Source organism: Triturus cristatus, chromosome 7, assembly GCF_964204655.1.
Source record: "Triturus cristatus chromosome 7, aTriCri1.1, whole genome shotgun sequence".
Taxonomy (NCBI): domain Eukaryota; kingdom Metazoa; phylum Chordata; class Amphibia; order Caudata; family Salamandridae; genus Triturus; species Triturus cristatus.
Genome location: NC_140590.1, coordinates 1,193,252,879 through 1,193,268,428, shown reverse-complemented (window position 1 = coordinate 1,193,268,428; position 15,550 = coordinate 1,193,252,879). Strand labels below are relative to the sequence as shown.

Sequence of the window (15,550 nt, the reverse complement as noted above, 5' to 3'; positions counted from 1 at the left end):
TAATAAAGATTTTGCATTAATGAACCATAAATACAAGTTTGAACAGCATTGACACATGGACACAAATATTTCCTTAAGTGCAGGCAATGCCTTTCCCTGATCCATAATGTGGTACTGTAAACTGGCAGTCAAAGGGTTTATGATGTAGGGGGTTAGGCCTACTTGTCCCAAGGACAAAATACACATGAAAACTTGTTGCCCTGGACCCCAAACAATATGTCCCGGGCGTCTGGCTATAGGAATTCCACATCCCTGTACTGCCGCCATCCTTTGCCGATCGTGTCGCTCTTAGCAACTTCTTCCTCGATTTCTTTACCTGTTTCTATCATTTTAAACATGATTTTTGCAAATCTAAAGTCATTACTTACCAAGCTGTGGTGGGTGGGTGAATAGCCTAGAATCCAATGAGAGACTCTCCCATTGCCTTAAGGGAGGTGGGGAGTTGAAGTGCCTGTCTTATCTGCATACTACTTGATGGCATAGGCACATTTTATAAGGCATTGGTACCAGTCTGATAGATGATTCCTATACACCATCCGAGAAAAGGAACCAGCAGAACTCATTCCTTTGGAATCTATACTAGCAGAAGGTCTAGAGATTCACACTACGTCAAGTATATGTTGGACCTGTAAAACTCCAGGACAGAGGGCTGGACTCCCATTTTTATAATCTCCTACTCTAAAATCCTCTCCTGTCTCTTACAGGTGAAAGTAAAGTAATGCAAACTTCATCAAATGTAGGCTTAATTTATATGGGCCATTCCTATGTGGATGAGAAGTTCATGACACTAGACCAATTCATGATTTGCAGCAATCAGTCCTCCCTGCCCCCCTCAGTCTGTTGGAATCTATGGCTTTGCACACTGCACAGGAGAAAATGACCGGATTCCCAATTATCCATATGAGTTAACCCCACTGACTCAAGAAATTAGGACTTCTGATACTGCCAGATGGTTATCAAAGATCTATGCTACGTGTGTGTAGCTCTGGGTGGAGGGCAGGACACACCACAGACAGGCCAAGGAAAGAAACTTAGGTGTTGACGTATCAGATGATTTATATGGAAATACTGCTGAACAGAATCTAAGTCAATCACAGACACAAGCTCCTGCATTTCAGGTTTCTGTGCCAGGAGTATTTCATACCTGCAAAGCAATTCAGAATAGACCTCACCAAGTCAGATACATGCCCATGTTTTAGAGCAGAAGAAGCGGTTTTCTTCTTCTTCTGGCAGCCCTTCTGAGCTATGTTAATTTAATTGCCAGTAGAACGCGTAGATTTGTGGCAATAGCATTATTAATTAAGAGAAGAATTACTATGTACTGGTGCAGGACAAATATCTTGTGTAGAAGGGTGGTTGTGGGATCTGGCTGTCTGCAATAACCATTTAGAGGTGCACATTTCAATCCTGTCACTGAATCTAGACCCAAGGATATATGGGGCCAACTAAGGTGTACCTCGCACAGCGGGTTGAGAACAGAACAAATGATTGATTGGGAGGCGAGTACCCAACAATCTTGTGGGTGAACTTGAATAGCCAAGGAGGCCTGAGGTTGTTAGATTTGGAGGCTGACTGATGCCTCTCCCTATAACACTCCCATCCAAGCCTGGTGGCGTTCTACTCAGTGGGACCCCGGATAAACAGTCAGGATAGTGGTAATGATGAATATGTTGTTGCAAGCTGTAAACGTTACCAATTGATCCTGAAACTGATATGGCTCCTGTGAAATAAGTTTTATTCTTAGATTAATTTATATCTGACACCTTCCTAGATACTTAGCCTAACAACTTAGGTGAAGGCACGACGTTCAACAACCTAACATTGCCCGTGCTGCAGATCCATTCCTTTGCCTATGGAGCTGTACCCTGTGCCATAGGAGACGCTGCCAAAGAAAGCGGAGATAAATAGACACTGGTTTTAGGGTTGATGATGCTTAGAAAGAGCTAGGCCTACTTAAGCAGTTTCACATGAATATGCAGTAGGTAACACAGCCTCTTGAATATTAAGCCTGCTGCATAATACTGTTCTCCAGATTCGCTCCATTGCCCACATGACAACACTTCTTTTGGATATGAAGGATTTCATTACTGAGCAGTAAGTTTGGGAATAAACCTGCCCCTATTTTGATGTAGCTTTATACCGCACTTTGGACACCAAATACAGCACCCTAAAAGATTAACCTTTTGGAGTGATGGGAAGCCTTCTGATACAATGTGCTGCTGTCACGGCAAGCCTCTGCGAAGGTAAAGGTCAAGTGCCTACAATTTCCTCAGGTCAAAATACAAAAGAATCAAAGAACCAGGTGGAGAATAGAACACATCTTAAACCTGCAACTGCTATTCAATGTTACATTTTAGAGATCCAGGACAGAATCAACAAATTAGACAAGTTCTCCAAGCAGCAGAAGCATGTCTCTTCTAGACACCAGAAGCTAATTTGGTTGCTCTGCAGCATCTATAAAATCACAAAGACCTAGTGGGCAGTACAGCCAGACCTCTTAAAGGCCTAGTATGTAAATATGCAGACCCAACTGTCTCGGACATTGGGGTTAAATGCAGACATTCAGGACATAATCGTAGACTTGCCCTTTTGTATACATATTGTACTTTTTCAATTAGCTAACCAGAAAGAACTAGCAAAAACGAAGGGCCTGATGATGGCTTTGGCAGTGGTGCGCCGGCACAGCACCGCCACAACTGCGCAAAGACTGCTTGCCTGATTTCAAGTTGAATTCGTGCAGGCCGACAGTCATTTTGCCATTCCCGCGTCGGTGCCCTGAGAAAGGGTACCGCAATGGGAACGGCAAAAATGTTCCAGCACGGCATGGACTTCACAGTCCCAGCCGTGCTGAAACTGGGGGTGCAAACATCCCCATGGTGGTTGGAATGGGTGCCCTGTAGTGCCCTCTTTGTTTCCCCACCGCTAACCTTTTTGTGGCGGGCTCACCTCCATGAAAAATGTGACGGTGGAGGAACTCGAAAAATGCTCAGCAGGACTGCGCCAGTCCCGCCCAGCATATTATATGGCCCCTCCGTCACGCCACTGTCTGGGAACGGCAGCGGCCCACCGCTTGAGCGACTCACAGTCGTAATCCGGCAGTTGGAGCACCCCCCCACCGCTCTAAATCAGCCCCTAAGATCATACTAACTCAAAACCATAGGAACATTTCATATATAATGCATTTATTATTCATTGGACTCGATTTGTATAATAGCAACACAATAGCATGTCAGGTGTTTACAATTTAGCAACAACAGTATTGTTCAATAGTTCCCAGTTGTTGGGCTTGCCATTTGAAGGAAATATTCTGTTTATTCCAAAGAATGATGAAGTTCCTGAGAAATGCAACTTTTTGTCAATTCTGGTCTTTTGTGGTTAGGATTTGCCACTTCAAATCAATCCTTGTCTAGATGGATTGTTTCCTGCATAATCCCTTATTATCAGAAGGCCAACGAAACCCTGCCTGGAAAACCTGGAGCCTATTCGACCAGAGGTAAAACAGCTACTACTGCAGTTCGTAGAAACATCCCAGTTTGCTGAGATTTGCAAAGCTGCAACTTGGAGATCAGTTTACACCTTTACAAGACACTGTTGTCTTGATTCGGATTGTTAGGCTAATGCCCATGTCGGGCAATCCTCTCTGTGAAAATTATTTTCCAGATTATACTATTCTATTTTTAATCTCCTCGTTTGCAGAATTATTGCGGATTAAGTTGCCAATCTATTAAGTGCTTATGATTATCAATGGAGATCCCTTGAGAGAGAGAAGGAATGATTTCTTACCTGTAATCCTCTTTCACTCTCAGGGCAATCTCCATTGCAATTATAAGCAACCCTCCATCCTCAATGAGGGAAGAGATAAAAGTAAGTATAACTCTTTAGTTCTATTTTTTTCGCCAAAAAGAACTGACTAAACTGCCACCTGTAGGACGTCATGGGACACTCGGAGGTCAAGAGGCTCTTAAAGGCGCAGTGCCATATTCTGATTGTTTTCAATGCTGAAGCCTGTACAACTACATTGCCAAATAGTTCTCCTTCTCTTTAAAAAGAAGCACAAAGAGTTTGTGAAGGACGTTTTTACAAGGTCACGTTTTAATTTCTTCTATTGACGTTTTAAAACTTAAGCCTCTTTTCTTCTAAATTTTCAAGTAATTCAATATAATAGGCAATACAGCCTGTTTTTTAAGGCTACAAAAACTTAAACATGTGTGTCACATGTCCCCCCTGGCCTTTCTGAGTAAGTTAGAGTAGATGTAACTTTAAAAGATCTGCCTTGGGGTCCCTGCACGTGGTTGGGATTGTTCAGTGTGTATAATTTCGTTGGAGATTCCCCTGATAGAGCACTAGGTACAGGTAAAACACCATTGCTTCCTTTGCAACTCCGCATTTAAGGTGCTTAAACCCCAGTGAGAGGGCGACCATCCCCTTTTCACACAAAATGAACCCCCCACATCACAAGACTATTGGTCTTTAAAATGATTTAAGGATTTTGGTCTATCAACTTTCCTTCAGTCCCTCTGCATCCCCTCAAAATGTTTAAGGATAAACTCCAGATGGTTTATGGTAGGTTCAATATTGTATGCTGTTTAGGGCTGCAGTGCTGGGTCCAGAATAAGAGCAGGGACTGTGTTTTTACTGATGGTCTCATGGTACATCACTGCCCCTAACACTGGGACGCTAGGCTTGCGGTAGATCTGTACTACCTGATCCTATTTATTTTTAGTGAATGTATTTCATGTGGTTCCTTTGGCAGAAATCCTTAACGTGTTGTATCACAGGGTCAAGTTAGCATCTACAGACTTCTCAAATGCCTACTTTCACCTCCCTGTCAAGAAAGTGCATTTGCAATGTTACCATCTATATGTGTAGGCAGTTCACCTATCCCCTTACCTCATTGACTGGCTAATAAGGATGAGATCTCCAGAAGAAATTGCCCCATAAATACAGTTGCTGAGCTGTACTCTCGACAGCTTCTGGTTTCCAACCATCTAGAAAAGCCTCAGCAAGTTGCCCGTCAGTCTTCAGTTTATAAGAGTTCTCCGGTCTGTGGGTGGCCTATATTCCAGCAGATTGAGAAAAGGTACTGAACAGACAATTGCCCACTTGTATTGAGACTTCTGACATTGACCAGTATCTTGCCTTGAGAGACTAGCCTCATGACCTCAAATCAGTCATGGTGGTCATCTGGTCCATCTAAAATTCTGAGCTTTGTAGAGACACTTGGCTCTGGATTGGAAACAACTTTTAGACGGCTCTCAAAGTAAATCCGCACATTTCAGGAGACTTTGGATTCTCTCCTACAGGTCAGCAATCTTTCGCACTATAGGAACTAGCTCTTATCAAAACATTTAGGGAGCTCACTATCAGCATCTCAAAACTCATGGATTGTAGTGAGTCGAAGAAATAAAGCTTCACGTAAATCATCAGGAGTTAAAAGCATTTTACCTGGAACCAAATTAATTTCACCCCATCTGCAATAAAAAGGTGACTCTAAGTTTATTGTTCCACCAAGGCAGTGTTTTCTCTGAAATTAACAAAGTGGGATGCATTCTTCTCTCAGACTAGGTGGTTGAAAACAATACCTTACCCTCTGCGATTCGTCTCAGTTCGGAAACCTGTATATAGGTGGACTTTGAGTCACCTGCTCATCGTGCGCCTCAAAATCTTAGATGAAGTAGTCCATTTTCCAGTCATTCTTGATTGAATAGAGATTTTCTCAAATAAACGTGTCTGCAGTAAAGGACAGGCACCAGGGTATTCAATTTGCTTCCTATCTGCTTCTTATCTGGTAGCAGGAAACAATTCAGTGTAGAGGAGTTTTCTCCATATGGTTTCATCATGAACATTCCACTTTCCTTTGTCACCAATTTCCTTTATTCTTGGAACTCGTCTGAAATTTCAACAACTCTGAGATTATCCATTTCATGATTTTTGATTTTTAAATTTTTTTAAACATACTTGATTAACTTTCTGGTCGTATACAGTACATCATTTCTTTACGCAGTGTTGCATTTCTGTTATAGCTATTTGCTTATTTTCATACAAGGAATTAGCGTATAATATACTATAGGTTAACGTATGCATCTTCTGTTTCTTTTCTGCACATAAAGTCTCTACGTTTTAGCAGTGTTCCATCTCCTTAATAAGGCCAGCTAGATATGTGAAGTCATAAAATCAACACAACATAGTATATATTCCATAACTTGCCCTAATATATAGACCATTTCTAATATTAAACATTCCCCTCCCTCCCGATGAACTCAATAATTGTTTTATATGTCACAATAGCAGTCAGTAGCCACAAAGTACTTAATTAATGGTAATGGCAGAGTTGTTTTAGCATACTTCTAGTATACTTACTTAATGTATCCTGATTATGCTAGCACTAGACAACTTGTCCCAACTATTATCCTTTTCATGATGCACCCAGTAGAGGCAGGTTCCTTAGAAATTCACATATACACATCCGGGCCTGTCCAAAACCTACTTTACTGTTAGCAAACATGCAACTATGCATAAGTATAAGAGCAGAAGATGGCTTATTTTTTTGCTAGGTATTCCTGATCATCACCTAAACCTTCTTGAAGCCTTTTTAGATTCTACTGTAATGCATAACATTTCTAACAGATTTAAGGGAGCGAGTAGACTCTTGCAAACATTATCTCTTAGTGATCAGTATCTGTCCTAAAAGGTCTGGGGATATTTTCTGCCTAAAAATGGATTGTTATCTTGAACTTTAATTAACGTCGTCTTTTACATCCTTCAACAATGCTCCAGAGTTCAGGCTCAGTTCAGTGATGTATGCACACACCATTTGAGCCTATGAATCCTGTGATATTGGTCTCTTGAGTTGGAAAAATAGCATTCTTAGTCTATTATGTGTGCTTCAAGCTCACTCTTAACAAGAACAAAATATAGTTTGAGAACCAGTCTCTTGTTTGATTCTAAGGTTTTGCCATTAAATTGTCTTAACCATGAAATAATTCCTCTAATTTTAGAACTAACTTCCCACATAGTCATACTGGGTAAACCTCCAGTACCTGGATCTTTCAGAGGCTCGGCTTAAAAAGGACAAATGCTTACTGTATGTCAGATTATATATTTATCACTTATGAAGGACTCACCCCAGGTAACAAAGGCGCAAAGGAGACGTTTGCCAGGTTAATAATTCTGTTGCCATCCAAGGCCTGTAACACAAGAGGTGTTCAGCCTCCTGCGAAACATCAAGTTTATTTCCACAAACATTGGTGACTAACTAGAACAGCGATTCGTAACCTTTTGACTTAAGAGGAACCCTTATAAGTCACAATTGCAAGCTGAGCAACCTGCCTAAGCACTTTCTATGTTTCAAACCTCAACACAATCCACAAAAATACAGATCTACATCAACCAATACACAAATTATGAAATATATTTTATTTAATCCACAAAGGAAATTTGTACAAAAGTAAAATTATAATTTGAATGGAACAGTTGGAACTTTTGAGAATGTGTTTTCTTTTCCAAAACACAGTGATATGCTTGACTCTAGCATATCACTTCATCTTTTAAACTCCTAATGAATGCTTTTCAATTGAGACCACCGGCCTTCCATACTAGATTATGTTTGTTCTACTTGCACTGATCCCACAAATCAAGCTATGGATGTCAACTTAATATCAAACCTCAAATCTCAGATTCCTTTATATTTACAGACTATTTCAAAAATGTAAATTGTACATGTTGCTCTTTTTATGCACAAATGCTTTATTAATTTGCTAATAGTATTTAAATGAGGTACACACATACCTGTTGTTATTGTTAATCAATGGATGCATCTTCTTGCAAAGGAGCAGCTTTTTGCCAATAGGCTCTATGCAACCGATTACTTCTGACCAAGTAGTTTAGGTTTATAAAACGATGGAGGGATACCAAAACCAGAGTAAGGTAAAAAGACCTTTGTGGTAATTCTTGTACACGTAGTTCCCACTCCCTTACCTTCACAATACCCAGCCATCTCCTCATCAAACATGCTGCCTGCTCCAACCTCACTTGGGAGAACAAATTATCTGGAAACTGGGCTACTATTTCTTGTGTCGCTACTGTGCTTCAGTTGTAGCTCTCTTTAAATGCTCAACTGCGTGCCCAATTTCCTTGCTTGCATTAGTTTCCATGGCACTCTTGCTAAGCTAGTGAGAGCCACGTGTATAAAGAGCAGATTCTAGGCACAAGGATGTGATGCTCACAGTGCAGTCCCTCACACACATGCAAAGTGACAGCATCTTTCACACAATCCTTTTGGTGTACTTTCTGCAGTGAAGGCTTCTCCACTCAGTTGTGAAGGAGGCAGAACAAGCACTACGAGAACTAGCATCTTCATGAATATAACTTATTTCTGTCCTTTCTGCTCGGCCAATAGTTTGTTCTAGGAACTGGGCGATACGAGGTCATGGTCACAGACTTCAAATGTTGGGGAATGGGCTCCCTTGTGTCAGAGGTAATTTTAGTTGTTAAGTTCTCTGAGGCCAGTCTTTGTACTCTGCTCATGTGGTCACATAAATTGTGAAAGGAATGCAAGAACTCATTCTAGGGGTTACACTGTTATTCCTATTTTATCTTCCACAGTATTTGTGGATTGTCTGCCAGGAAGGAGCCCATAATCATTCACTAGGTAAAGAGCTCTGAAACGTATTCGAATGCAAAGAAGGTGCGGGTAATATTGCTTGACACAATGTTTCTTCCTGGGCTGCTTTTTTAAGCCTTTGCCACTTTGTTGAATTGTTTGACAAAGCTACCAGATGGTGTACTGTGGTGTATAGAATATTTATTCCCACTATATACTGTAGGGTTTCTTTGGCCTGGAATATGAAGGCTTTTCCTTTGTATGAAACACACAAATGGTGATGAGAGGCTGCTTGCAATACATCTCATTACAGGCAATAGATCATGGTAGCTCCCAAGACCAACTCATCATTCTTTGCTCACCATGCCATCTCATTTTGGACCCAGCCATCTGCAAGTCAGCCTTGACCCAGCTCGATATGGGAACACTCCAGCCCGAACTGCCAAACCAGGTCCTTCCTTAATCGGAACATCACCTTGTGCGTGTTTCACAGGCTTTTCCTTTGTATCTTAAATTTTCCTTTGGGAATCCTAGCCAGACAAACTCAGGAATTGAGGTTTACTATGCTTGTGGTGGTACCTTGTATTTGACTCCTTAAGGGATGCTACTCTTTGGAAAAGAACAGGATGTAGAGATTCTGGTTCACAAAGTTGTACCTTAGGTCATCCATTCATTCATGATGCACCAGCCTCTAGGATGAACTCAATTGCTTCTGTGTGAGGTGGTCAGATGTGGTTCTCCCGTCACATGTTCTTTCTCCTGTGCAAACATTGTCTACAAACTAATGTAATTTGTGAAAACAAAGATGGAAATTAATTTATTGAGCTAAATGCAACTTCATGATAAAAAATGTTGCTTCCTTTAAAACTTGTCAGTAGGTTTATTTACAAAATATGAGGTAAATCCTTGGTAGGTGAAAAATCAGGACAAAACAAGAAACCCTAGGGTTTAGAAGCTAAAAATTAATTCGATTTCATTTAGTTTATACGTTTGTGCTGCTTTCACTTCTGAAAGCGTGGTGAGATGGGAACATCTTCTCTTGCTTAATGTGCAGTGGACAGATTTATTAGATGAATAAATGAATAACCAGCAATGAATTACAGAACCTTTTCTTGATCTTGCAGACTGCAACACTATGAGAACGTGCCAACCTGTTATTTTGCCTTTGGGATGTGTTTTAGTTTAATTGTACTCAGTTTTTTTTCTCTATGGAATGTTGTGACTTGCTATGACTTGTTTCCTCACTTCTATGGCTCTCACATTATTCCTTCTCTTTCAGATGCGGTTGCTTCTGATTAAAAAAGGTTCTCAGCAGCCCCTGTACTTGAAGCTGGTCAGCGAGGAGCTTCGAACCTTTGCCGTCTATGAAAAGGTTTAACCTCTGCTACTGATTATACTGTATTTTGACTAGTCACCTCTCTCTGCCTCTATCCATATGATGGGACTGTGGCACTACAACCACTGTATCTTATATCAGTCAGTCAGTCAAACCACTTTATTTGGTTAATCAAAACCATAAAAGTACAGAATATATATCACAGTACACAATACCATAGGAATATTTAAAATCCAAATACTCAATACATATGGGCGACTTAAAAAAAGACCTAATACTATAAGATCAAATTTCATTAAATCATATAAAAATCCAGGCTACCAATAGTACATAATTTTAACGGTATAAAAACAATGATCATCAATAACCTAACAATCACTCAGGGGTTTAGTATACTTTAGCTTTTTTTCCTGAGTCGAACAGCTGCAATTAAACTTGCGGTGTTAAATATCTCCCATGGGTCATTAAGCAACTGCAAATAAAGTAGAGCGGGTTTGACCTGTATAAAACCTTTTCCCCTTAAAATTGGAACTGAAAACCTCCTTCGAATGACACTATAATATTCACAGAACATTATAAAATGCATGATATCTTTTTTTAATTTTATTTTTTTATTGAAATTTGTTAATTATTACAGTACAAGAAAAAATAAACCGTTCCGGCAGATTTGATATTGCATATACACGTTGCATATGTCAATACAGTGCATAATATAATGGCTTGATCACAGATTCAGAGTCTGAGGGCATTCGGAATGTATAGTTCACACAACATTTGTTAATAAATCAGGGTGATCATTCAAATAGGCAGTAAGAGGTTCCCAAAAATTAGTGGGCTTAGAGGCAGTTGGTAGCTCTTTTGGTTACAATAGAAAATTGTCTTTACAGTAGATTGAGTCCATTATCCTTTGCTTGACTGTGGGTGATTTTTTTTTACTGTCCCAGTGTATCGCTACTCTCCGTTTCTCCAGTAATAATGCTATGGCAGCTAAATTTTTCCATTGTAGATTTTAACTGTATCACATGGCATAGCAGACCTAATTGTGGTGTGCAAGGTAATGTACAGTTCAAAAATTTTCCCAGCATAGTTACCACTTGATTCCAATAAATCTGCACCCACCCATATTCCCAGGCTAAATGAATAAAATCAGCTTGGTCATATCCACATCTTTTACAGTTCGCATTTTGACGAAGACCATATTTGTATAATTTCAGTGGTGTGTGGTAAGCTTGATGCAGTTACTTGTAATGAATAATACGTAAATTCACATTAGGAGTAAGTAGGGTAGTGAGTGCACAGCAAGCTTGCCAGTCTGCTTCGTTAAGAGGTGTGTCCAGCAATAGATTCAATTTTTCATGTGCCTTTACAGTGCCGGCACCTATTTCAGATTGTATGGTTCTGTAAAGTTTCGCCCCCATATGGTTTTTGTTCAGGGTGGTGATTGCAGCGCGTCCAGTGTGGGGGGTTCATTTGGATAGGTGGGATATCATTTCTTTATGACTTCTCCGAGTCTGAATTTAACATTGTCTGATTATTGACATATGAGAGGTCATCTGGTGTGATGAATATCCCATTGATATAAAGATCCCCGATCAGGGTGACGCCCACTTGTTCTAGTAGCTCCATGCTCCCTTTGTCCTAGGTGGCTGATAAGGAGGGTTGTTGCGCTAATCTCATGTTCGGTGCATAGAGTGGGATCTTGTTTGCTAACTGACCGATTCGTAGCCAGGCGTCTGCTGTGGTTCGTATTGTATTAATCTCCTGCTTGGTCAGGTGCGATCGTGTATGTGTTAAAAGACTTGTCAATTTAATGGGGTTTGCATCACCATCCTCCACCGCTAGATGTGGCATGTATCGAATCGGGTGATACCAATAGTAGGCGTTTTGCACCTGGGCGCATAAGTAATATAAAAATAGGTCGGGGACTGCGAATCCTCTGGCTGCATATGGTAAGGTTAAAGTTTGTAAACGTATCCGTGCTTGTTTGCCCGCCCACATTAATTATGTTAGAAGGGCACGTAACCTGCAAAATATTGGAGCTGGGGGGGTAATTGGGATATTCGTGAAAAGGTATAGAAGCTTGAGTAGGATTACCATTTTTACAAACGATACGCGATCTGCTAGCGATAGGGGGAGTGTGATCCACCTATTTATTTTCGTCTCGATTTTATCTACGGCAGTACCATCATTAGTTCTAAGTACTATTTCTGGCTCGCGATGAACCCATATACCCAAATATTTAATGGGGTCTGTTTGCCAAATCAATGGGAACTCCAATGGTTGCAGTTTAGTGAGTTCAGTTAGTGGTAGTATGGTGGATTTGTTCCAATTGATCTGCAGGCCAGAGTGTCGGCCAAATTTGATATATTCTCTGAGGATCGGTTCTAGATTTAGGTTCAGATCACGGACATAGAGCACCATATCATCTGCTTACATCGAGATTCCAACAGGACGAAGGTGGAACCTCAATGCAGTATGGGCATACCGTTGACGGATTTTGCAGGCAAGTGGTTCTATTGCGATGAAGAATAGTAGAGGCGATAAGGGGCACCCTTGCCTTGTACCTCTTTGGATGTTGATAGTATCTGAAATGTGACCATTCACTTTTATACGTGCAATTGGTTTGGTACATAATAATTTAATCCAATATAAAAGCATGGGTGGTAAACCTATTCTTTGCAATATTGCAAACAAATATACCCACTCGATGGAGTCAAAGGCTTTGGCTGCATCCAAAAGGACCGCCGCTGCCTCTAACTCTGGATTTAATTGATGCAGGATTCAAAGATAGTGCGTAGGTTATGACAGGTTGATTGATTCGGTATAAAACCGGATTTATCTGGTAGGACTGTTACCTGCAGAAGAGGTTGTAGCCACGTAGCAATGATCTTGGCCAGGGTCTTAACATCAGCATTAAGGAAAGTGGTTTATAGGATTCCGCACGTTCTGGCTGTTTATACGGTTTCAACAAGGCTACAATCAATGCTTCTCGTAATGTTGGAGGGGAGAATCTGACTGTTATATGCTTCGTCATACATTTCTACAATATAAGGGCTAATCAGTTCTGAGTAGGCTTTATAAAATTCTCAGGTAAAGACATCAGGCCCAGGGGTTTTGCCATTAGGTAGAGACTTTATGGCGATTTGCACCTCCTCCACTGTGATGGGTTGCGCTAGAAATTATCGTTGACTATCTGTAAGCCATACAAGTGCTATGTCCTCCAGATAATCCAGTATCTCTTGTGTGTGTGCTGTATTGCGTGCAGAGTAGAGCTCACCATATGTGTCCATGAATGTCTTCGATATGCCCTGGTTGTCATAGTGCGTTGTGTTCTCACGATCTATCAGTTTCAACACAATGTGTTTGTGTTCTGTGCGTATTTGTTGTGCCAGATAACGACCTGGTCTTCCCCCAGTTTACAAGCTTTGTATCGGCGGGTGATGTATTTCAGTTCATCAAAATGCATGATATCTTGAGTTGAAAAATTGTCACAGGTACAAGAACCTTAATCACATACCCTACTCCAGCCTTGCGAATTACCTAAGAAGGTATGAATTAAATTAAATCGAAACCTAGTTAAAAGCTGGCGATGATAGTGCTTCCTGACAATTTTCAGATATGGTTCAATCAAGATTGTGTTTTTTAGCAAGAAATAGGCTTTTACTGTGGATTTCATTAGTTCTCTCTCCTCCCGCTCAGCCGCCATCAGATTCAAAAATTGTGTTCTGACCCATGTCACATCTTCTTTTCAAATAAATAAGTCTGGGCGCCCTAATTTACTTAAAATATTCTTTACATAATATAGCCACAGGATGCTATTCGCGTTCTCCAGGGCCACACAATCCCTAATAATATGATGATTAAGAGTTAATTCGGGATTAAGCTAGGTCTTTAACCAAGAGATCACCGGGGCCAGCCTCGACAAGTCTGTCACATATCTTGCCCCAACCTCTTGATGTATTATAAACTTTGAGGTAGACTGTGGAACAGACAAGAGGGAGCGTAATTTTTTTTTTCAACTATCTGTACCCCCCTCCTGTCTTGTAACCCCATAGATCTGAACCATACAAGGCAATAGCCATGCATTTGGACCTATAAATGTTAAGCATGGCTTCAATTGGTCTGGCCCCTAACCGTTGTGCAAAGCCATGAAGAGCAGCAGTTGAACTTTCCATCAAATGCTTTTTGACTATCTTTTGGGGGACCCATGTTCCCTTCTCATCAAATAAAAACCCCAAATAGGTAAAAGAGGACACCCTGGTCAGCTCAACACCTTCACAATAAAAAGATTAAAAAATGTTATTTGTTTGCCACATAGACATTGTTTGGGATTTCGCTATATTGACTACTAGATCCAGTGATTTCATTTAGGCCCCAAATGAGTCCAGTAGCCTCCGAAGCCCTATGGCTGTATGGGCCAATAAGACTGCATCATGCGCATATTGGAGCACAGGAACCCCCATCCCCAAATGCAGTGACCTCAATTTTGCTTTTATATATTTACCTGCTAGTAGATGTAAATTAAGGCACTGATCCAAGGTGCTCCTTCCTCTTCTAAAGCAGTATTGAAAATTAGTTAAACCCTCTTTCTCGTTCAGCCAATCCATTAGCTTTGTTAAAATAACTTTCCCTAAAACTTTTACTGCGGAGTCAATCAATGATATTGGCCTAGAACACCGTGGGTCCCCTCTCTGTCCTTTTTTAAAAACTGGGATGATCGTAGAGAGTGACCAAGATGATGGGAAACCCAGGTGACTAGTTACATTGAAAACATTTGGCAGAAGTTTGGCCAAGAAGGCAGGATATTGTTTATATAAATCAGCCGGTACTCCATCCGGGCCAGGAGCCTTATTACTGGTCATTTGCATTATAGCCCATTGTACTTCACCTTCATTAAAAACAATTCTTTGAGAATCCCTACAGCACTCACGGCTACCAGAAAGAACCGATGACGGAGTCGCCTCCATATATAGTTTCAAAATGAGAAAGCCACTGGGTTTCAGTGATGTTACTGTGTAAAGGGATATTCTCTGTACCAAAAAAAAAGGTTTGTTGAGAATAGCCCAGAATCTGGAACTATTTTTTAAAACCTCTACTGATAAAAGCTCCTCCCAAGCCTCCTCCTTTATTTCCATTTTACACATAGCCAGTGCCAGCTTATACCGCTTCCTTAACATAGCTATTTGATCTTTGTCTCGTGGGGCCATTTTCAAGGCTGCAATTAATTTGCAATGTGTCACAGAGCAATTACTATCAAACCACCTTTCACCAATATTTTTCCTATAACTTGTCACTATGGTGAGATCTAATGCTGCCTGCGCACAGATTCCTTCAAAGGCTGAGTACCTCCGCCCCATGACTAAAGTTATCATGGCAGGTTTCCAGCTTATCCTCAACCTTCTTTAAAACCGCCACATCCTCTATTCAAAACTAGAATAACAGGGTTATGATCACTGTAGGAAGACCACCTAGCATGATAAAAAACTACATAAGATAACAAAATAGGGGAGATAAATATAAAATCTATAATACTGTTTTTCCCTTGTCCTTTAAAAGTGGAAACCCTATCATTAATATCAGAATAACTTGGTTCAGAAAGGTCTACCACGGCC

The 15,550-nt window shown here is 40.6% G+C and overlaps 1 protein-coding gene across 7 annotated transcripts in view; it reads left to right on the top strand.

The window, feature by feature from the left end:
• LOC146811566 (telomerase protein component 1-like) overlaps positions 1 to 15,550 on the top strand; it is a 1,575,504-nt gene that overhangs the window by 772,979 nt on the left and 786,975 nt on the right. For all 7 annotated transcript variants that reach the window (XR_014966741.1, XM_085618541.1, XM_085618539.1 and 4 more), the window contains one exon: positions 9,882 to 9,974. Coding sequence is in view for 6 of the 7 variants with exons in the window: in XM_085618541.1 (XP_085474667.1) it covers positions 9,882 to 9,974 (93 nt within the window). In the remaining variant the exon portion in view is untranslated. The remainder of the gene's footprint in view (positions 1 to 9,881; positions 9,975 to 15,550) is intronic.